The sequence below is a fragment of the Orcinus orca genome, chromosome 20 (genome assembly GCF_937001465.1).
Source record: "Orcinus orca chromosome 20, mOrcOrc1.1, whole genome shotgun sequence".
In the NCBI taxonomy this organism is placed as follows: domain Eukaryota; kingdom Metazoa; phylum Chordata; class Mammalia; order Artiodactyla; family Delphinidae; genus Orcinus; species Orcinus orca.
This window is the reverse complement of record NC_064578.1, coordinates 27018022-27040379: the sequence shown is the minus strand read 5'-3', so window position 1 is coordinate 27040379 and position 22358 is coordinate 27018022. Positions and strand designations below refer to the sequence as shown.

At 54.3% G+C, this 22358-nt stretch overlaps 3 protein-coding genes across 5 annotated transcripts in view; 1 reads left to right on the top strand and 2 right to left on the bottom strand.

Annotated features, from left to right (window-relative positions):
* Positions 1–18672, bottom strand: part of CNGB1 (cyclic nucleotide gated channel subunit beta 1) — a 91795-nt gene extending 73123 nt beyond the window's left edge. The window contains exon 1 of the mRNA XM_049702859.1: positions 18440–18672. Coding sequence (XP_049558816.1) covers positions 18440–18533 — 94 coding nt within the window. The 5' untranslated portion in view covers positions 18534–18672. The remainder of the gene's footprint in view (positions 1–18439) is intronic.
* Positions 2257–9668, top strand: TEPP (testis, prostate and placenta expressed). Of its 3 annotated transcripts, none has more exons than XM_049702862.1 (8): positions 2257–2344; positions 3083–3342; positions 6787–6848; positions 7074–7248; positions 7677–7738; positions 7951–8015; positions 8369–8401; positions 9536–9668. In XM_049702862.1, exons 2-8 carry the CDS (start codon positions 3120–3122, stop codon positions 9567–9569), a joined length of 654 nt encoding a protein of 217 aa, XP_049558819.1. In that variant the 5' UTR covers positions 2257–2344; positions 3083–3119; the 3' UTR covers positions 9570–9668. The 3 variants fall into 3 exon arrangements, with proteins under 3 accessions (XP_049558819.1, XP_049558818.1, XP_049558820.1); XM_049702861.1 differs by having other exon boundaries at positions 2289–2344; positions 3118–3342; XM_049702863.1 differs by lacking the exon at positions 7951–8015 and having other exon boundaries at positions 2289–2344; positions 3118–3342.
* ZNF319 (zinc finger protein 319) lies at positions 18588–20176 on the bottom strand. The gene is made up of 2 exons (XM_033419308.2): positions 18640–20176; positions 18588–18592 (listed from the first exon to the last, which is right to left on the bottom strand). The coding sequence occupies exons 1-2, from the start codon at positions 20174–20176 to the stop codon at positions 18588–18590; spliced, it is 1542 nt and encodes a 513-aa protein (XP_033275199.2).
* Positions 20177–22358: the final 2182 nt, after the last annotated feature.

Genomic DNA, 22358 nt, shown 5'->3' with positions numbered 1-22358 from the left:
ACCACCGTGTGAGCGGAGGCTGACCTGTGCCCCAAGGCTCGGCAACCTGGGGGCATGGAGACCGGCCAGTGGTCAGAGTCACGCGGGCCTGGCTGAAGAGTAATGAGCTCTAGGGTGAGGCAAATGAACGAACCTCAGCTCCACCCCCGTTGGATGACTCTCGTGTGCATATATACGGAGGGAAAGAAGCCAGACTGAAAGGACCCCAATGGCCCACGCGTACAAAGCTCAAATAGGGCACAATTAGCCTGTCTTATCTATGGCTGCAAACATAGGTAGTAAAATTATAAAGAAAAGCAGTGGTTCTACTACACGGCTAGGAGAGTGGTTACCTCTTGCAGGAGGTGGGACTGAGAAGGGGTATGCGGAAGCTTCTAGGGGCTGGCGGGGTCCTAACTTGCTTTCTTTAGCTGACATCAATTTTTTAAAACAACGTTATTGTCATGTAATTTGTATGCTGTAAAATTCACCAGTTTTAAGGGTACAACTCAATGATTTCTAGTAAATTTACTGAGCTATGCAATATCTAGTTTCAGAACATTTCCATCAGCCTAGTAAGATCCCTCATGCTGGTTAGAATCACTCCCCATTCCCCAGCCTCAGGCAACCACTAATCTGCTTTCTGTCTCTAAACATGTGCTTTTTCTAGACATCCTATATAAATGGAGCATATAATATGTGGAGTGTTTCTGTGTCTGGTTTCTTTCATTTAGCATAATGTTTTGATGATCATCTACATTGTAGCACGTATCCATAATTCATTTCTTTTTAATTCCCAAGAGTATTCCATGGCATACTGTCAGTTTCCATGGCATAGATATATTAGAGTTTGTTTACCCATCCGCTAGTCAATGGACACTTAAGTTGTTTCCCCCTTTTGGCTATTATAAATAATGCTGCTATGAACATCTGCATGCAAGTCTTTGTGTGGACATATATCTTCATGTCTCTTGGGAAGATTCCCAGGGGTAGAATTGCTGGGTCATATGGTAAATTTATGTTTCACTTTTTAAGAAACTGTTACACTGTTTTGCAAAGTAGTACCCATGTCTTGACCTGACTGGTAGTTACACAGGGTCTCACTTTATAAAATTATGAGTTACATTATATATTTATGCACTTTCTGGATTTTGTTGTATTTTTAACTTTAAAAGAGTTAAAAAAAAAATTGCGATGGGGTGGTGAATGAAGTCCAGGTAAAGTTTTCTTTAAGGGGTGGGACTTGGGGACGCTGCTCTGGGGCTGGATGGGGCACTGGAGGAGAAGCAAATAGGGAGCCAAATCCTACTTGAATCTCACAGTAGGGGTGCCCGGGCCCAGCAGGCTCAGCACTTGGGCAGGTGTATGCAAAAGCACGTGCCAAGATATGCAAATAAGTTAAGAGTCTCCCCAGGGTTTCCTCATGGGGATGGGGGGACAGGGTCCACCTCCAGTGGTTCTTTTTTTTTTTTTTTTTGGCCTCCCTGCGAGCCTTGTGGGATCTTAGTCCCCTGATCAGGGATTGAACCCCGGACCACGGCAGTGAAAGCGCTTAGTCCTAACTACTGGACCGCCAGGGAAGTCCCCCGGTGGTTCTGACCTTGATGGTGGTCAGGCCCCAGGGCTTCAGGGTGCTGGGTTTAGGACCTCATGACCTCACTTTTTTGGGAAGGTGGGAGGGAGGCTGCAGGCCTGCAGGGAGAGTATCACCTGCTAATCCCTGTCCTGCTGAGGCCACCACTCTCCCTGATCCCCTTATGCTGACCCTGGATCCTGGAAGCCACTAATCGCCACCTCTGGAGACTCAAGGACTGGCAGGCAGGGCAGTGCCCTCTTCCGTGAGGCTTGTGAGGAGGGGAGCAAGTGTCCGTGAGCCCTGCCAGCTCACAGGCACTCCTCCCGGCAGGGCCGGGGGCCCTTGCCTAACACAGATGGGAGCTTTGAGGCCCAGAGACAGACAGTAAGTAGTATAGGGTCACACAGCCTGCCCTGGCCGGCCCTGGCCAGCCCTGGCATGGCCACCCCCAGGGAGACCCAGCTCCTTGTCTGATTTTCCCAACATGCCCAGCTGGTGTGAGGCCTGGGAGACAGCATCCTTCAGGAAGGCTGAAAGAGGGGGCCAGTGCAAGGACCCCTGGCAGCAGACCCTTCTCCTCGGAGCCTCCGGTTGTCTTGGTTGCCGAGGAGCTGGTGCCCTCACAATCAGGCTGCAATGGGCGTTGTCTCCGCAGAATGTCCCTTTATTCTCCTACTGCCTCATAAGGCACTGGGCCTCGGCCCATCTCCCTGCCTCTTTTCCCCATTGAGCAGTCGGAAGAGCGGAAAATCCCTGTAAGCCTGTGCACCTGGGGCCCATAGCCTGCAGGTGAGGTACCACTGTGGCGGACCAGGAGCAGGGAGCCCTCCCTCCCCTCTACCCCCACTTCCCACTTCCCTGTCCCTTCCCCACGAAGGCCCAGCCTTCGAGCCGGCTTCCCCATCTGGTCGCCATGCCCTCTCTGTGCTCCTCCATGGCCCAAGGTCCTCTCTCCACCTGCCCACCTCCCTACCACCTCCATCTCTCACCTCCAACTGGGGTCAGGAAGAAAGCAACGGGACTCAACAAGTTCTCACTAAAGTTTAAATGACTCAAAGGCTCTGGGAATATCCACTTTTTAAAACGAAGCACTGGGGAACCAGCCATATTTTTTCTAGTTCCTGTCTATCAGGTCTCTCCCCTTATTTAAAACCTTTCTATGTCTCCCTGTAGAATGTTGAGTAAATGCCAGATACCTTAGCTAAGGCCAGAAGCCCATAATTAATTACCCAGAGGCAGACTGAGCTCAACTGTGAATCCACTTGCTGCTGCTGCCGCTTCCTGCTCATTATTGAAGAACAGACACAAATGGCATCTCTTTTTAGACCATTCGCTGAATCCTCCAGCCTCCTCAGACACACATCCCCTGTACTGACCTCTGCCGAGGTCCTCAGCACATCCCGTGTGTGTGTGTGTGTGTATTTGAGCGGCCCTGAACCCACCATAGCTCCTGGCACACAGTAGGTGGTCAGTACCTGTTGGACGAGTAGACAAATTGGCACTGGCCAAGGTTGTGTTCCCACACAGAAGGGTGTCTGGTTGGGGTGTCTCTGCCCCCCCAGCCATGGCCTGCATCATCAACCTGGTGCCCTGGGAGGACGGTTCCACCCACGTGTACGCATCCCCGGCCACCCTGCTGCCCGTGGCACAGCGACGCAACAAGCTGGCCGGCGTGAAGCAGCAGCTCTACCACCCAGCCCTGCCCAGCCTGCGCCGCATGGACATGGACTCCGTCAGGGCCTGCCTTTCCGACGAGCACTGCCAGTCCACCACCTACTGCAGCAAAGGTCAGGCCACCTGGCCACCACCAGCCCCTTTGGGCCTTCGGGGATGGCGTGGGTGGTTTGGAGGAGAGAGATCTCGGAGGGAGAAACCATGAGTGGCAGGTGAAAGGGGTAAAGGGAGTCGCCCCAGCTCTGCTCCTCCCTGTCTGGGTATCCTCCAGGTCTGAGCCTCTGTTTCCTTATCAGTAAAATGGGGATGCTGACAGTGCCGGCCTGTCAGGGCTATTTTGAGATTAAAATGAGATAAGGCATGAAAAGCACTTGGAGTAGTGCCTGGCACGTAATATGTGCTCAACAATAATGTTAGTATTATTAATGGAGAGGGAACTGTGCAGAGGCCAACAGTTGCAGGAGGAGGAGGAATAATAATAGCAATAATAACAACTTCTGCCCAATCATCTCTCCCTTTGAAAAAGGAAGAGAAAGACACCTGTCATGAAAGAGAGGTGGACATGGGAGCCTTTGGGGTAAAAGGCCACACGGGGCTAAGGAAGAACCCTTCATCGATTGAGAAGCTTGGGGATGGAGATAGCGGTGCCACACAGACACCCACACTCACTCATTCCAGCACATTTATTAATTGCTTGCTTTGTGCCTGACACTGTGCCTGGAACAAAGGCGCTCCAGCTAGCGGGAACGGCACCTGCAGAGGCCTGGAGGGGAAAAGCTGCGTGAGGTGTTGGTGAACTTGAGGGGCGTGCTTAGGTGGGAGGATAAGGAGTGCGGGGGCAGCAGGAGCTGTGGCTGAGGAGGAGGACACAGCTCAGGGAGGGCTAATCTCAGGGGTCTGGGCTTCCTGGGGAGGTAGATAAGAACCTCTGAAGACTTTAAGAAGGAAGGAGGTCCGAGCATTGGGGCCGTGGGGAGTGGGTGACCCAGAGAGACTAGAAGCGGATGATGGGGGGGAGGGTGAGTGATTAGGACACTGGGAGGGACCACAGTCTTCAGGAAGTAGTGATAGTGTCTGGCCACAGGGGAGGGATTTGGAAGGTATTTAGGAGATAAAGTAACACGATTTGTACCAGTGTGGGTAGAGGGGCAAGAGTGAGGAGTCCAGGGTGATACCCAGGTTCAGACCCCGGTGGCAGGTGGAGTGAGGGTGTCAGAGACTATAGGGAGATCTCCAGAGGCCCCACAGAGACCCCTGCAGGGCCAGGATGGGAAACACAAATACAGGAAGTGGGTGGGGACACAGTGGGGGGAAGGGGTGAAAGGTGAGGTGGAGTCCCAACACCCCCCTCCAAAGGGGAGCAGCTATGGGGTCCTGCTGATACTGTGTGGGAAAGGTCAGCACAGTTCTACCAATTTCCTGGCTTCCAGGAGAGGCCAAGAGTCTCGATTTTTAGGGAGAGCTCTTGATTATTGCAAGTATGTTTTTAATAAAAGCAATGGAGTCACAGTTTCAAAATTCAAAATGCTGTAACAATGTACATTTTAAAAATTCTCACTCCTCCCCCGCCATCCCCACTTACAGGTAACCACTCTGAGCTCCTGCTGAATCCTTCCATTGTTTACTACTGTAAATACAACCTATTCTCTTCCTCCCCAACTTTTTTTATTAGGAACATATTCAAACATAGAGGAAGGTTGAAAGACTAATACTATGAACATTCATTACCTTCCACCTGCTTCAATTAATGTTTTGACACATTTGTTTTCATTCTCTCTCTCTCTCTCTCTCTCTCTCTCTCTCTCTCTCTCACACACACACACACACACACACACACACACAGACACACACACACACACTTTAGCAAGCAGTTCCCAATGATAGAAACAACCTCAATACCATTATCACATCTAGGAAAGTTAAAAATAATTCCCTAATATCTAATATTCAGTCCATATTAAAACATCCCCAGTTTTCCCCAACTATTATTTCCCCATCCCCAGTCTTCAGAGGTTCTTATCTACCTCCCCAGGAAGCCCAGACCCCTGAGATTAGCCCTCCCTGAGCTGTGTCCTCCTCCTCAGCCACAGCTCCTGCTGCCCCCGCACTCCTTATCCTCCCACCTAAGCACGCCCCTCAAGTTCACTAAGATCTTAGTCTAAAACAGTCTACCCACTTTCCCTTTTTCCCTCATAATATTAACTTTTTAAAGAGTCCAAAACAGTTTTATTGTAGAGGAGTCCTACACTGTGAATTTGAGTGACTGTTTCTTTATGGTGTTGTCTACCTTGATAGTCTATTTTCTGGGAAATAGAAGATAGATGTAGAAGCTTGATTGTAGAAGGTTTCACAGGTGTTGGAGGCCATATTTGCCATGATGGCTCAGAAGGAGGCACATAATGTCATTATCCCACTATTCATGATGCTACGTTTGATGACTTGGTTAGGTGATGACCTGAATCTATATTCTTCTTTGCCTCCAATCGTCTCAATTTTAGGCTTTAAAGCCATATAAAGGCATATACTCTTCTGCACCTTGGAAGGGTTTGAATCAAGAACTTCCTCTACTGATTTTTAATCAAGGCATAGTGAGGATGTATCATAGTTTATTTAACCAGTCCATTAATGACAGACTCTTGAGTTATTTCCAATCATTTTCTATTGCAAACTATGCTGAAATGGGTAAACTTTCTACCCACATCATTTCCCAGTTGTGCAACTGTGAAGTAGGATAAATTCCCAGAAGTGGGACTATAGGGTCAAAAGGTATGTGTATTTATAATTCCAATAGATAATGCCAATTTCCTTCCGTAGACTCGAATCAATTTATACCCCCCCCCCCGCTGGCAACATATGGCAATGGCCCTGTTTCTGATAACTGCACTAACTTTTGGATTCTTTCCAATCTGATATGAAAAATTGGTATCAATGTAGTTTGAATATGCATGCATCTTATTATGAATGAAGCTGAGTGTCTTTTCATAGTTTAGGGACCATTTGTATTTCTTGTGTTTGTGTGTGAACTACCTGTGCAGACTGTTTACCTATTTTTCTTTTTTTCTCTTTTTCTTCTATTTTGTTTTATTTTATTCTATTTTGTCTTGATTTATAGGAATTCTTTCAATATTAGGGAAATTGCACCCTATCTACAAAATAAATGGAAATATTCTTTTCCCATTTGTCTTTTGACTTTCCTTATGTTTCCTTATGTTGCCATGCAGAAGTTTATTTCTATGTAGTCCAAGTTATCAACATTTTCTTTAGGCTACCTGATTTTGAATTAGAGTTGGTAAGGCCTCCCCCACCCTAAGGTTATAAAGAAATTTATCCATGTTTTCTTCTAGTACGTCTATGGTTTCATTATTTTACATTGAAATTTTTTATCTATTTGGAGTTTGTTTTGTTGAATGGGGTGTGTTAAGTAAAAATCCACTTGATCTTAGATTTTTTTTAAGTTGTCAAGTATTTCAAAAACCTTTTAAAGCAGTGTGGACCAAACCTCTCCTGTGTGGGCCTGTGACCACTGGTGGACTCCTCCCTTTCTCTTTCTCCTTTAGATGACTTTGACAATGCCTACTTCACACTCCTCAGTGTCCCCAACAAATCCCTGCAGTGCTTGGTGAGTGTCCTTTGCCCCTGGCCCTGGGTTTGCTCTGGGGACCTGAAGGTCCCGCGTGCACCCAGCCCCAAGCACCTCGAATGCTGGGCTCTACTCCCACGCACTTCCTCAGCTACCAGCTTGGGACCCTACCCCCTTCGCATCTCCTTCAGGGGCTTCAGGAACCCCCTGGGTCAGATGGTTCAAGTGCCTCCCCCCGCGCCCTGACTCCCTTCGTCCTGGCAGGACATCACGGCGACCAGCCAGAGGCTCCGAAATAGGTGCCGCGAGGGAAAGCTGGCGCCCATCGCACCGGGCATCAACAGGGTCGACTGGCCCACCTTCACGCGCGCCATCGAGGACTGGTCCCGCTTCGTGTCCTCTGCCGGCGAATGCAAGCTGCCCTGCCCGAGCAAGAAGGGTCAGTCCACCGGCGGGCAGGATGCCTTAGTGTGGGAGAGACAACTGGGCCGCTGGGTCCCTAGAGCCCTGACCCCGAGCGCTGACCGCGGGCGGGGGTCTTCGGGGGTGGGCTCTGACAAAGACAGGTCTAGGAGATAGGAGCAGCTGGGGCACTCAGAGCGGGCTGGACCCAGACAGATTGAGGTTCATAGAGACAGGGCTTGACCTGGGGAGGGGGCGGGGCCAGGTCCGAGCCAGTGGGAGCCAGTGTGGTGGAGGTGGAGGGCAGGGTTGGTTCTGGGACTGACGGAGCTTAGTCCGGAGGGGGGACTGGTTCTAGGAGCAGGCGTGGGCGTGGCTTGATCTAGGGGCGGGGCTCAGGTAAGAGTAGGGGCGGGGCTTGCTCTGGGCTGGCCGGGGTGCCAGATGTGGGCGCTCTCTCCGCAGTCGAGAGTTTCAGCGGCAATGCGGTGCGGTACTTGAAGCCGGAGGTGACCCAGAACTGGCGGGTAGGTAGGCGCACTGCTCCGTCCCTGGCGGGGCAGGGGTGGGAGAGAAGCGGCTAACACGGGGTCGGGGAGGGGGAGAGGAGACCGAGAGTAAGGTCTCCCAGTGCCCAGGGCCAAGATCCCCAGCAGAGAGTGCTGTGCGGGGCCTCGGCGGGGGAGTCCGTCTCCCCTCTACTCAGTGGACCCCCCCGCATTCCTCTGGCCCGCCCCAGTTCTGTCTTAACCAGAATCCCAGCCTGGATCGCTATGGACAGAAGCCCCTGCCTTTCGACTCCCTGTAAGTGACCCCACAGACCCCGGGGGCCCCATACCTGGCGGAAGGAGAATGGGGTCTTGGCTGCTTTCACCACCGCATACCTAGTGGTCCTTGAAAATGTGAGACCTAGGAAGAATTGATTGGCTCCAAAACACCACAAGAAAATTGCGATTTCAAAATGACTAAATGTTTAATTCCTACCAAACGGAACATCCTGTCATCCAGTCCCTAGCAACTCCACCTTTCAGAGTGGAGGAGTTAAGGTGGGGCGAAGGTGCAGTGTAATCTTGGTGGGATGGCGCCTGCCGATGTGTTTGTTCCCAGAAAGGGTCACCCTTCCTCACCTCGGCCTCACCCTCCTCTCTCTTTTGCAGGAATGCTATCCGACGCTTCGGCTCGATCTACAGGTAGGGCTCCAACTGCAGTGGGGGTGGGGGGCGGGTGGGAAATGACCCCGACCCCACCCCACATTTGGCCACGCCCCCCAGTCAGGCAGCGCGCGGGCCCTCGTGAGGGAGGCGCCAGAGAATTGGTACCCTCCCGGATGATGTCAGGGGGGCGCGAAGGTCTTCCGCTGGAGAGATCTTCGCCAGGCAAAAGTGCAGCCCACTGGGAGATGGAGGGAGTAGAGTGCCTTTCCCTCCCGATTTGGCCCAGAGGAGGCCAAAAGGCAAAGACGGGGGTTAGGGGGATTGGGGGGGCGGGGTTACCTAGGAGAAGAGCAGGGACTGGAAGAGTAAACAGACATATAAGAAATATAATGTAAGGAGCCAAGAATTTGCCTTCCAGGAAGCAGGTGAAGTGGTAAGGGCTGGGACAAGTGTTCCCAGGAGAAGAATGCAAGATATTCAAGCACCTTCATAATTTGGCCATCTCCCACCTCTCCAGCCCCATTCCCTACACTTCAGCAGTACCAGACTCCTGCGTGCAACCCAAACCAAGCAACCAAACACTCCATATCTTTGCTTGTGCTGTTTCAGCACCTACGTGATCTTTCTGCCTCTGCCTGGAAAACTCCTTACACTTTAAAGCCCAGCCCAGGTGTCCCATTGTCCTTGAAGTCTTCTCTGACCTTCTGCCTTTCCCCTCCAGCTCCAACCCCCCTCCAGTTGGTCTCCGTATGTGCATCCCTCTCCATCTTAGAGCACACAGGCTATTGCATTATAATTATTGATGAAAGTTTGCCTTCTCTCACCCACCCTGTGCACACACAAGGGAAAGCTTTTTTTCTTTTTAACTGCTATATAATGCCTGCCAGAGTAGGCTCACTAAATGATTGAAAAGTGAGTAAAGCTCACGGGAGATAAAGATGAGGCAAACTGGAAGTGGGGCTCGAAAGTCAAACAGACCAGCCAAAAATATATTAAAGGTAATAGGGAGCCGTTGAGGGCTCTTGAGCCATAGAGAGACAGGACAGAAGCTGTGTTTTCAGAGCCTCGAGGGCAGGAAGGTGGGTTTGGTGGGGAAGGCCTAGAGAAGGACAGCCTGATTTTTCCCCAGGACATCCTAGAGGCCCCCACCTCACCTGTTTCTTTCCACAGTCGTGTCAACTACCTGATGACCCCCTGGCGTTGATCTGAAAAGGAGGCCGATCCCCAGGCTGCCGAACCATGCCACCTCAGGGTCCCCAGCAGGACAGAGGGTGTATGGTGGCAGCACCGATCTCCCTAAGAGTTTAGCCTGACTGGAAATAAACCTTATGCTCCATAAGGAGGCACCACACCCGTGTGTGTGTGTGTGTGTGTGTGTGTGTGTGTGTGTGTGTGTGAGAGTGTGTGTGTGTGTGTGTGTGTGTGTGTGTGTGTGTGTGTGTGTGTGGTGCAGGGGCTGGGGGAGGGTCAGGACCTCAGGACCTCAGGATGTCTTGCCCTTACCTGCCTCCTGCCAACTCCTGGAGGACTGGTGGCGGTGGGGGGAGTTGGGAAAGATGTCTGGTGACCCCAGGTAGAGAATTAGGGTCTAGGCCCCAGGGCCCCGCCAGGGATGAGGTACAGAGGCAGGCCTGCCTGAGAATTAGTTTTCCTTTGTGACCCCGTTCCCCTGCTCATAACCCTACAACAAAGCCCCTTCCACCTCAGACTCTGAACTTGAGCCCTAAAGAGAAAAGAGGGGGCTCGAAAGGGATTTTAGACACCTCTCTCAGAAGCCCTTGCCATCCCAGTGTGTGCTGGGGGCCTCCCTGGGCCCAGGGTTCCCCTGAAGAAGTGGAATCAGGCCCTGGAGGGTTGGCCTATGGTCTCTATTCCCTGTGAAGCAACTGAGTGTGGAAGTAAGATGAGGTGCCCAAGCCCACTCAGAGAAGAAAGTTTCCTCTCCCCAAAGCACCGCCAATGAACATACCATGTAAGCAAAAAGTTATCTGCTCTATTCACATAGCTTCAGGACTAGCCCTCATCTGCCTACCAACCTACAGAAAGGAGGCCTGATGTGCTGGGGACAGCCGTGGGGCTCCTGCGCCAGGTCCAGAATAACCCTGCTCAAAGTTTTGGGCTAAAGAAGAGTGTCTCGGCGTGGCTGGGTGTTAGAGCCGCCAGCATCAGCATTTAGCTCCAGGACCTTCCAAATACCATCCCACCTGTGGCCAGTCTGCAAGGACAGACCCAGATCAGGGTAAATAGCCACCAAGCTCAAGAACTGTTTGAACAGGACTTCTGGTGCTAGGATCTGAGGCCTCAGGGATCCACGAACCCTCTGAAATCATGTGCAAAACCGTGGGTCCACCCACATGTGCATTTTCCATGGAAAGTCTCCTTGTTTTCATCTGATTCTCAGGCGAGTCAGTGCCCACAAAGGTTAGGAAACCCTGACTTACATCCTCCTCATCCCCTTCCACTAATATTTACTGAGCACCTAGTGGATGCAAGCCTGGTCTCAGGTGGAAGGAGTTTAAAACAATAATACCAGCCCCTCACCTCTGGACCCTGTGTTATACTGGTTAGAACACATCACCTCCTCCAGGCCTCATACTCCATAAGCACCCAGGAGAGTGAGCAGAACCAAAGCTACTCTACTTCACAGATGGGAAAACTGAGGCCCAGATCAGGGAAAGGCTCCAGCCAAAACCAGAACCCAGGACTCAAATTCAGTCCCAGCACTTGCCACAGTACTCACATATAGTTTGTGCTCAATATTCGTAGAATAAGTTATTTCCCAGAATGGGGGTCTTTTGTTCAACCTTGGGTAATAAACAAGGAAATGAGTTGTTTTGTTGTCTGATATGCAGGCAGAGCCTGCCTTACAAATTCGAAGCTGATTTTAATTTCTTTTGGGGGTGGTGTTGGAGATCATCACCCTTATACCGAGGTGAGGGAAGGAGTCTGTCTCTCTGTCCTGAAGTATGGGGCTCTGCTGACAACAGGGCAGGAGACAGGAGCGTGGGGAGGAGGGGATGGGAAGTGGTAAGCAGATCAGAGCCCTTTCCTCCTTGGGGGCCTGTCAAGGAGGTATCCAGCTTCCTGCCATTTCATGCAGGAAGAAGCACTTTCCTCCAAGCCCAGGGGCAGTCCACCTGGATTGAACCTTGGGAAGCCATTGGCGAAGGCCCCTGAGGTGTGAGAGCCACATTCTTCAGCCCTGAGTGTCCCCTCCAACATGACAGCTCAGAGAGAAATAGATTTGCCCAAGGCTCATAGCAGAGATGCTGGAGTCCTGGCCTGTGTGAGACTGGGGGCAGTCAGGGAGCTCCAGAGAGCGTGCTGAGATACCAGAGGGAATCAAGCGCCCATGTGTCTTCTCGTGGCCCTGCTTCCTTGACACTGAATAACTGGACAAGTCCCTCTGGGAATTTGGCCCAGCAGACATTCAAGGCCTCGCCAGACCCCATGCTGGGTGCTGGGACACAGACCAGAAGGCTTGCCTGCCTTAGAGGTACTTCTAGTCCAGTAGGAGAGAGGTAAACCCAGCTGATTCAAACCTGAAAGCAGAAGGTGAGAATGTGAGCACACCTAGATCATGTTCCTCAAGCCTAGGAATTTGATTAGGTCCTTCCTCACCAGTTGTACACTGAATCCTAATTTCGTAGATATAAAAATATGTGCCCAAGAATAAAGGAAATACAGAGCAGACGCGCATTAACAAGTAGCAAGCATGCACTTGCTATTTTTTACGTGCAAAGGCGATGTATCAATATTAAGCACTTTGCAGTACCCAGGAGGTGGGCAGTTTTAGACCCATTTTACAGATGATGAAATGAACTCAGAAAGGCTAAATGACTGGCCCATGGTCACACAGCTGGTGATTGGCAGAGCTGGGAATTGAAGCCAGCCTGCCTGACCCCCTGAGCCTGTGGCCACCATACTCTACTGCCTTCCTGCTATGAGAGAGATGCACGCCAAGAGTCGGGGGGAAACCAGTGGGGACATTCGACCTGAGCTTAGAGAGAGGAGAAGATGTTCCACCAGAAAGTTCTCTTGGAGTTACTGGCAGTGGCAGAATCTGCAGGTTGAAAATCCCAAGAGATGGAGAGAAGCCACCCAGCCTGGGCCACTGTCTCCCGGCCTGGAAGTTCCCTCAGCCTCAGGGGGCTCTTTGCTCCTCATAGAGAGATCACAGTAGAAATCCTCCCTGTGGCCATTGCCTTGGGGACAGCCCAGCCTCCAGGACTTCCTGGCCTGATCCCAATCCAGTACCCAGGCCCTGGGCCTCCATGCGCTACCCCTACCCACAACGGCATCACCAGTCTCCTTGCTGTTTCAAACACCCAGGCTCCTGTCTGCCTCCTAACCTTTAGTCAACGCCTTCCTCCCACCTGAAATGCTTTCCCCATCTCTTCCTACCCAAACCTCACCCTTTCTTCCAGGCAGGCCTCTCTCAAATCCTCCCTTCTCCCCAATTCTTCCCCAAGACTATGAGGACAGGAACCGTAGCTGTTTCAGGGGGACTAACTCATAGCCTCTGGCCCACCGTAGGCTCTTAGGAAATACTGCACTCGCCGGCCCCTCTTGTCTCTCTAACAGGATCTGGGACTCAGGAATGGGGCCTGGGGCCTCCCAGAACCAACACACGGGCGTGGACTAAATGATACAACTACTACAAAGTAATAGTTGTGTTTATTACAAAGTAACACGCAAAACACATACCCTCACCCTGGGGCTGGCAATGGGGAGGATCAGGGGTGGAGTAAGGGTCCTAGCTCAGGGAGAACAGGGTGAGGGTCAGGGAGGACTCTCACAGGTAACGTTTTGTACTAAATACCAGCAGCTTTGACATTTCTGACCCTACCTTTTGATACATGAAAACCTCAAAACTCTCTCATCTGAAGTTCTACCTTCATGCTCTGCCGCGCCAGCTCAGTGTCTGGCAAACAGCAGGTGCTCAGTGATGCTTATGGATGAACAAAGGCAGGAATGCAGACCCAGAGTGGGGATGGACACACACGCATAGTGCGGAGGGAGACCCCACGGGCCGCAGCCCACCTCCGCCCCTCCCCTCGACCTCCTTTTCAGGGCCCCGAAGGAGGACTGGGCATTCCTGCCAGAATCTGCAAAAATCAATAGCGGGCCAAGGCTTTTCCTGGAGGCATGACCTTCAAGGAACAAAGAAAGCACCGTCTTGAGGATGGGATGCGGAGCTTATCACAGGCCAGCCCGGCCCAGGCGCAGAGGCCTTGGGCAAATTTCCAAGGCCTGAGCAGTCCATGGTCCTGTCTGGGGCCTGCTCTGGAGGAGGGATGAGGCTGGGGACTGGGAGGTCTGGGGGAGGCTCTCTATGGAGCTGCCTCTGCACAGATGGCAGGACAGAAAACGGAGGCTGCAGTCCCTCAAGGAGCTGAGAGCAGGCCCGAGGGCTGGCTGCCCCCTCTGCCTGCTGGTGGAGAGCTTTCCTGCTTCCATGGCCAGCCCTGGTGCCAGCACCAGTCCCGGCCATTGTTCCCGGCTTCCTGGCCCGCAAAGAGTGGGCTGGAGCCAGAGCCCCGGGCTTCAGTGGCTGAAGCTGGAGGTCTGTGGGCTCAGAGCCCAGGCGGTCCCACCCCGCCACCTATCCCCCCACCTAGCCAGACCCCACAATGCCAGGCCTCTCTCATCACTAAGCGTACGGCTTTGGGAAGCGCCTAGACTTCTCAAGGATCAGCACAAAACACTTCCTCAGGTCTGCCCTGCCCATCTCATGGAGATGGTATGAGGCTCAGACCAGCTGGTGGATGGGAAAGGTCTTGTGTAGCAGGGTGCGTGTGGGAGAGCCCTGACGCTCAGGTAGGAGAGCTAGGCTGGCTCCCTTCTGCCCCTGACCTCCCAGTCCTCTGCTTTCCTGAGTGGCCACTATGTGGCAAACACTCCACTCAGGTCATTTCATGGGACCCTCACCCTAAGCCCAGAAGAGAGCATTAATGGCTCCATTTCACAGATGAGGAAAATGAGGCCCAAAGAGGTCCAAAAACCTTCCCAAAGCTTTGGTGCTGATGAGTGGCAGAGGCGGGACTCCAGCCAGGCCTGACTGTTGTGCTCTTAACTACGACAGCACAGCGCTGCCACAGTGGTTCACGAGCACAGGCTCCACCCCTGGAGAGCAGGGTCCTCTCCCACTGCCCCCCTGGGAGGCTGAGCACAGAGCCAGCCGCACAGTGGGAGTCTGACAGAGCCGTCAAATGATGGGCTCCCTAGGGAAGCTGTCTTTGGTAGCCCAGCTTGCTCTGGCAATGACTTCGAGGACCCAGGAAAAGGGACCCCCATCCCACCCAGCAGTGCCTCTTTCCCCAGGAAGGGGAAATTATTAACTCCAGAGTGTGAATTTATGTCAGCCTCTCGCTCTCGCTCCTCTGGCCCTCATCCACATGTCACCCCTCACCCCAAGGTACCACGTTCTTCCCATCCTGTCAGTGGTTGGGGCAAAGGGAATGATTACCCGGAGATTAAAGGTGATAGTGCTAGTTTGTAGCCCTAGCCACAGCACCTGAAGTTCCCCCATGAAAATTCCATGCTCTAAGAGATGGGGCCTCACATCAGCTATGGGACACAGGAAGCGGCGGGGCTCCTGGGCAGGTAGGTGGGAGAGGTACCTGTGTGTGTGGCCAGGTACAGTGTGTGGCTGCTTAAGCCAGTTTGCGCTGTTCCTGTCACTTACAATCAAGAGAGACCAGAATGAGACAGGTGGGGAGCAGACTGGAGGCCGAGAGAGGCAGGAAGGGGAATAGGGGCCACGGGTTGATCCGGTTACCTTCCCAGAATCAGAGCGACAGGTCTCTAAGGACCCTTAGAGATCAGAGGTCAAGACCTCTGCTTCAGATGGAATCAAGACCCCAAGAGGAACAGAGCCTGCCTGTGATCACTTGTTATCAAAGGTCTAAGACCTGAGCCTGAACACACAGGCCCCCAGGCCAGGGCTCCATTCATGGCCCTGGTTTTGGCCCAGGTGGGAGCCCCACTGCTTTGTGAGGGGAGGCAAGGTGGGGACAAAGGAAGAAAAAGTCATTGCACCCTCCATGTGGGCCCATCCAGGGCTCCTGTGGCCCCTGGCACACGCAAAACACCATCTGTTCAGGAAGAGCAACCTGAAGCTATAAAGCACCCAACACGTGCCAGTGCTTTCCAGGAGTCTCTGCGAGGTGGGTGGGTTTTGCCTAAGGTCACTGAACTAGAAAGGAAGCCAGGATTCAAGCTGGGCACAGGGACAAGGGGCCCTGGGCGTCCTCGCTGAGAGGTAGACGCTTGCACACGGCTTCTCAAGGGCAGAGTCCTCCTGTGGCCACACGTGGAGGGAGTAAGAGGACCATGGGGTCCTGATCACATCCGGGGTCCCCCCTGGCCTCTCCACTAAGACTTCTGCAGCCAGTTTTGAGCTCTCTGTGGTGTGGGTAGCTCCTTATCCTCTTTCTACCCTCACCTCCACCCCTACCTTCAGGGCAGGGGTCCCTCCTGACCACCCTCCACTGGCTCTCAGACCTGGGGGGAGTTGCTTCTACCTTCCTCTCCCCACCTCCACCCTTGCCTTTGAGAAACAGGAGCCTGAGTTGCAGTTGGCCCACTGCGGGACAGAATAGGGGACAGAAGAGGGGTGCAGGAAGGCTGAGATGCAGGCGGCTGGGCTAGACATGCAGATGGATCACCGCGCGACAGGGTGAGCAGGAGTGGGGTGAGAGCGTGTGATCCTCGGGGGCGGCGCCTGTAAGCTGCTCCAGGCAGACCCTGATTTTCCACAGGGGCTAAGCAAGCTCTCCTGCTTACCAGGCCCAGTGCCCAGCTTCTGACCATCCATGAGCTGCTGGTCCCTCACAGATCAGCTCCCTTTACAGGGGCTGCAGTTAAACCCCAAGGATGTCAAGAGGTCACAGCCCAAGGATCCCAAGTGTCGTGCAGTTGGTACCGTCAGCATCGTCACAGCTTCCCCACCAGGGCCGCCGTATGCGATTCCACTTAATTCTCACAAGAACCAAGCAAGGCAAGGGTTAACCTCCCCATTTTATAGATGAGGCAACTGAGTCCCAAAGAGGTTAAGTGACTTGCCCAAAGTCACACAAAAGGAATGTTCAAAACATTCGAACCCAGCCTTATGTCCCAATCCCAAGCCTGCCACCCTGGACTGCACACCTCACTCCCTCTCCATGTCCCAACATTACCCTCTGAAGAATTACCAGAACAAACTGTGCTTTGGTCTGTGAAGGTCAATGTCTTTACTTCTAAAGCATACATTGGACTCACTATATATTAACATCAAAAGGGCTATCTAAAATGGAGTCATTCTTTTTAAAAATCCAAATTCTCACATTTTATATAAGATCCAAAATGACATGAAATTAAACTATACAATGTTATGAACAGTATAACAACTGCTTTTAGAAAGCAAAATGAAAGAAAAACATTAGCAGTTGGGACTGTTGTCAGCCTGGGTTCCGCGTCTTTTGAGGCATTGTGACTAAAGCCAGCCCCCAGGGGAAGGCCCAGCCCCGCTCTGCGGGCACAGGAAGGGAACCTAGGCAGAGGGGGGGATGAGGGCTTTTCAGACTTCTGAAGGTGAGAGTGGGACAAGACAGGTCTCCCTGCTCCTCTGGGATCTTGGGGTGGGCACTGATTAAAGTCTCCTTTTAAGACCCAGGGAAGGGGGCTGGGAGAGGGTGGGGCAGAGCTGGGTTCAAGAGAATCATTTTGATAGTAAAGGTCTTCTGGCCTTCCCGAGGACAGTCCCGGCCATCAAGCAATACCAATCGACTCCATCTACCTACCGGTTTCCTTAACAACCCTCTTCCCCTGCCCACTCCTTATCCTGGACACCCTCGGCTCCATGAGCCTAGTGGGCAGCCAGAGACCTAGGGGGACCCTAGGAGGACCCGAAGGAGAACACTATGGCCTTGGAAGTAGCTGGATGTTGTCCAGAGCATCTTGGTAGAGCAAGACCCCTGAAGTACAAGCCAGCAACCAGACTGATGGGGGAGGGTGCGCATGGGCTGGGAGGGCACTGTGAGGTCAGAGGCGTTCCCATGGTCCTTTCACCTCCCCTACCCTGGGTACCCAGGCATGGTCTTGGCCCTGAAGCAGGGCTGGGGCGGCCTGATTAGGGCCACGCCCTTGAGGCTTTGGTTCACACAATTCAAAGGGGTGACACTTGTTCCCATCCACTGGGAAGATCACAGGCTTGGCCCTGCTTCCTCCCAGGCACCAGGTGATCTAACAACCCCCTCTTTCACATCAGTAGTTCTGTAGGGCTGAGAGCACATTCCCCACCAGTGCTTGGAACCATGCCGCAAAGGTGGGAGGGGCACTTCCAAAACAGTGGGATTAGCCCTGGGTGCAAAGGCTGCCTTTCCTCCTTTCCCTGTGGACAGCACTGTCCCTGGCTGAGTGAGTCACAGGAGAACTTCTCTGCCTCCTCCCTTCTGGCTGGGCCAATTGTTCTCCAAGCAGACTGAGCCCACAGGTGTGTAGCACCCCTGTATGTCTCGCCTGCCAGAAACCTGGAGGATGCATCGCCCCTGGCTGAAGCTGACGGAGAGGCCGGTGGCTCACAGTTTGCCCTCCTCGTTCCAGGACTACACCACGGAGCTGGCCTTCTCCCTCAAACAGCAACCTGAAGGGGGATGCCCTACACCCAGCTTACCTCTGGAGTCCAGCCCTTCTCCCAGGCCCTACCGTGACCCTCCTCTTTCCTAACCTATCCGATTTCTAATTAGGCTGAAAGGTCTGGGAAGGTTGGGCTAGCACCACCCCCTCGTTGGGGTGGAGAGAGGCCATTTGACTTCCAGCCTGGTTCCAGGCCCCCAGAGACAAGGGAGGCTGAGGTCTCTCAAGAAAGTGAATCCTGTGATGGGAAAGAGGTCTGTGGGGTCAGGACCAGCCACAGCAATCTGCCGCCCCCGCTCCCCACCCAGGCCTGTACCGGGAGTGCCAGGCACCCACACCCTCCACCTGCCCAGGGCCTCCCTCAGAACACCGAGCCGGGTGCAGGGATGGGTGCGAGGAGGCCGGGCCGGGCCTGGTGGGGGCCGCGGCGGGGACTCAGGGCAGGCAGGCGGCTACCTGGTAGGCGCCCTCGGCCGCAGCGGCGGCGGCGCTGTGCTGCGCGCTGTGCTCCTGCAGCAGGGCCACGTCCAGGAAGCGCTCGCCACACCATACGCACTTGAACTGCTGCTCCCGGGCGTGCACGCCCTGGTGCTTGTTGAGGTGCTCACGCTGCTTGAAGGCCTTGTCGCAGTTGGGGCACTTGTAGGGTTTCTCGCCCGTGTGCACCCTCCGGTGCCGCTGCAGGTCGGAGGCGTACTTGAAGCGCTTCTCACAGTCCGGGCACTTGAGCGGCTTCTCGCGGGCCGGGTCGCAGCGGTGCTGCACGAACTCGGAGGACGAGAAGAAGCGGCGCTCACACAGGGTGCAGCGCAGAGGCTTCTCGGCGGCCGAGCAGTGGGCCAGCTGGTGCTTCTGCAGAGCCGACGCCCGCTTGTAGGCCTTGTTGCACACCGGGCACTTGAAGGGCCGCTCGGCCGCGCCCGGCAGGCACTTGTGCCGCAGCAGCTCGGCCGACTGGTCGAAGCCCTTCTGGCACACAGGGCACTTGAAGAGGGTCTCGAGGGTGTGCACGTGCTGGTGGTAAAGCAGGTGGCTGGGCTGCCCAAAGCCCTTCTCGCACAGGCCGCACTTGAAGGGCTCCTCGGTCTTGTGCGTGCGCCGGTGCCGCATCAGCGCATACTGCTGCTTGAAGCCCATGGGGCACAGGTCGCACTTGAAGGGCCGCTCGGCGCTGTGCGTGCGCTCGTGCTGCCGCAGGTCCGACGGCCGCTTGAAGGCCTTCTGGCACTCGCCGCAGCGGAAGGGCCGCTCCCCGCTGGGCGTGCACGGGTGCTGCAGCAGCTCGGATGACTCCTTGAAGTGCAGCTCGCACACGTTGCAGCGGAACAGGTGGTGCTCGCCCGAGTGTGCGTACATGTGGCGCACCAGGTGCGAGCGGTGCTTGAAGGTCTTCTCGCAAACCGCGCACTTGTACGGCCGCTCCGAGCTGTGCGTGCGCTTGTGGTGCACCAGGTGGGACGACTGGCTGAAGCTCTTGTCACACAGCGTGCACTTGTAGGGCTTCTCGCCTGTGTGGATGCGCTCGTGCCGCGAGAGCTCCGACAGGTGCTTGAAGGGCTTCTGGCAGATGGGGCAGCTGTAGGGCTTGTCGGCCTGTTCTGCAGGGGCTACGGCGGGCGGAGGGGGTGCCGGGGGCAGCGAAGGGGCGGCCGTGGCCGCGGGCTCAGCCGCCTCGGCGGGCTTGTAGGTCTTCTCGCAGATGGAACATTTCACGAGGCCCCCAGTGCCGCTGTGCGCACTGTGGTGCTGCGCCAGCGACGTGAGCAGCGAGAAGCCCATCTTGCAGACGCCACAGACAAAAGGCTTCTGTTCGGCCTGCACGCACTGGTGCTCCAGCAGGTCGGTAGCCTGGTGGAAGATCTTGAGACACTGCGTGCACTGGAACGAGCGGTCGTGGCCTGCCAGGCACTGGTGCTCATGCGGGCTGGACAGGTGCGCCAGGTCGTGACCGCACACGCCGCACTTGGGGCCTGGCTCGCCTGCTGGCTGCAGGGGCGCATGCTGCGGGGGCTGCAGGCCCGGGTCAGGCTGCAGAAGGATGCCATAGACGGCACAGCCCAGGGGGTTCTCAGCTGTGCCTGGGGTCAGTGTGTGCTCGGCCAGGGCCGGCGGTGGTTCTGCGTGGTGTTGAGGCTGCGGCGGCTGCGGCTGCTGCGGCTGCGTCTGCGGTGGCTGCTGCCAGCTTTCCGACATGCTTGGGAAGATGAAACAGGGTTTGGAGAGTAATGGCTTCAGTTTCCCCGCTTAAGATGACCCACACCAGAGAGAGAAGCTGCCCAGGATCAGGTATGGATGAGGACCTCAGACAAGGCACAGAGAGAGGCTAGTCAGGCGGCCCAAGTCATTAACCAAGACAGACTACAAGGCTCTGCCTACAGGACGGGGGTCTTCGAGGCAGGGTGCCAGCAATGGCGGGGAAGCTCTGCCTTCCCTGATGATTGGTTCTGTAGAGAAGAAAGAAATCGTGAGCTTGAGGCAGGGACATGCAGCTGCTCCCGGGGCCTCTCCCTGATCTGCCTGCACTCGCCACATTGACATAAACCACATCAGGGAAGCAAGAGGGGCTCAGGGCTGGGAGATCTGCTCCCTTCACATGCTACCAAAGAAGTCTGCTGGCGGTTCAGCTCCTCCGGCAAAGGGGATGGTGGCTGTCTCCATGCCCAACCCCCATTCAGTTCCCCATCCCTGGGCCAGGCATCCCAACCTCCCAGCTCACTGTCATCCCTCTTTAATTAGCTGTCTCACAGGTGACAGTCCGGGGTGATCTGTCCACAATACAGAGAAGTCACAAGTTCTGCTCTTGCTCCAAAGAAAGAAGGAGGTGACCAGATAGGGCCCTGGAATCCAAAACAAGAATCTTAGTAACATAACTTTATATTTTGCCAAACACTTCTTACTTGGAAGCCCAGTACCTAAGATAGGTAAAAGCAGAAAGGCTCTGGTTGAGGCCTCCCTGTAGGCCTGCCAGCTTCTCTCCTGTTGCTGAATCTCAACCCAGGACACAACTGCTCATAAGAACAGACTGTGGGTCTAAGAGGCCAGGCCTCCCAGACCTGAGGGCCCCACAGCAAACGGCCTCAGTCAGTCAATATCTAAAACAACTGCATGAAACTGAGGACCATCTCAGAAACCTTCTCCCATCAAGGGCTGGCCCATACCCCTCTCAACTACCCCCCAGGCCCTCCCCCGACCATGTGTCTGTTCTCTCTTCACATAAGTGGGATGGCTTTGCAGGGACCTGAGCCAGTGCATGATGGGGGTTAGATGGCGGGTCCACAGACCCACGCAGCCTAGATGTCTGCATAGCAGAAGTTCCCTAGTCTAGTCATCTCCCAGAGCACCAAAACAAGTCCTAAATCCTCTTCATCTGACAGTGTCAAGGCCTGTAGGAAAATGTAAGCAATTTCGAATTTGCCCCTGCAAGGTGGGAAGTGGCATGCTAACCACAGAGCGTTCGTCCCTATCACCTTTCCGGAGAGAACCCTGTTCCCTTGCTCCAAGTCTGTAACATTTTGGATAATCAGTGGAAGGTAAAGACCACCCAGCTCAGGCAAATCTCTAACTCACCACTTTGTGGCAGCATAAGGTAATGACAGCGAGAGGGAAGAACTTTTAGAATCAGACACAACCCACTTTCAGGTTCCCAGCTCTTCTGCCTCTAACATTGAAAAGTTTCTAAGTTTTCTCCCGATGAAAAGAGAAGGAAGGGGATGCCTTTACAGGCCAGCCTGGCCTCTAACTGCCAAAGAAACATAAGAGTCAGGCTAAAAGCTGTCAACCTCAGCATCTTTCTGGGAAGAGAAGAAGTAAAGAAGCCGCTGCTCTGGGTGGAGGCAGCAGGTTGCATGAGTGAGCAGGTACTGAAGCCTCCCCAGGAAAGAGGGAAGCAGAACTACTCTGAGCGAGGTCTAGGTCAGGCTGCGCCAACCCAACTGTTTTTTGTTTTTGTTTTTTCCGGCATGAATGGCTGCCACACAGGGTCCACGGTCCTAGGCCCCCAGCTCAGCTGCCCACCCTGTCCCCCCTCCAGGAAGGTGCGGCCAGAGGCCTCTCTGATCACTCAGCAAAGAGGATGAGAGACTAGGGTGAGGGCAGCAAGCGGAGGCCCCCACCTGAGCCCCACCCCAGCCCTTCCTCTTCCCTGGGAAACCGAATGAAAGCCGATCACCTCCCTGCCTGCAATGCCCGCCGGCCCAGCTGGGCTGCCTCCTGTCAGCCCTCGCCGGGAATGGACAGGCCGCTGCGGCCCGAGGGCCGGCCCCGCGGGCGACTGGGCCCGAAAAAGGCCCCAGGGCTGCAGGCTTGGCCCGGGAGACAGTTGCGCGTCGAGGTCGGCCTGGGCCGCCCAGGAGCTCAGGAGGCCGCAGGGTCGGGC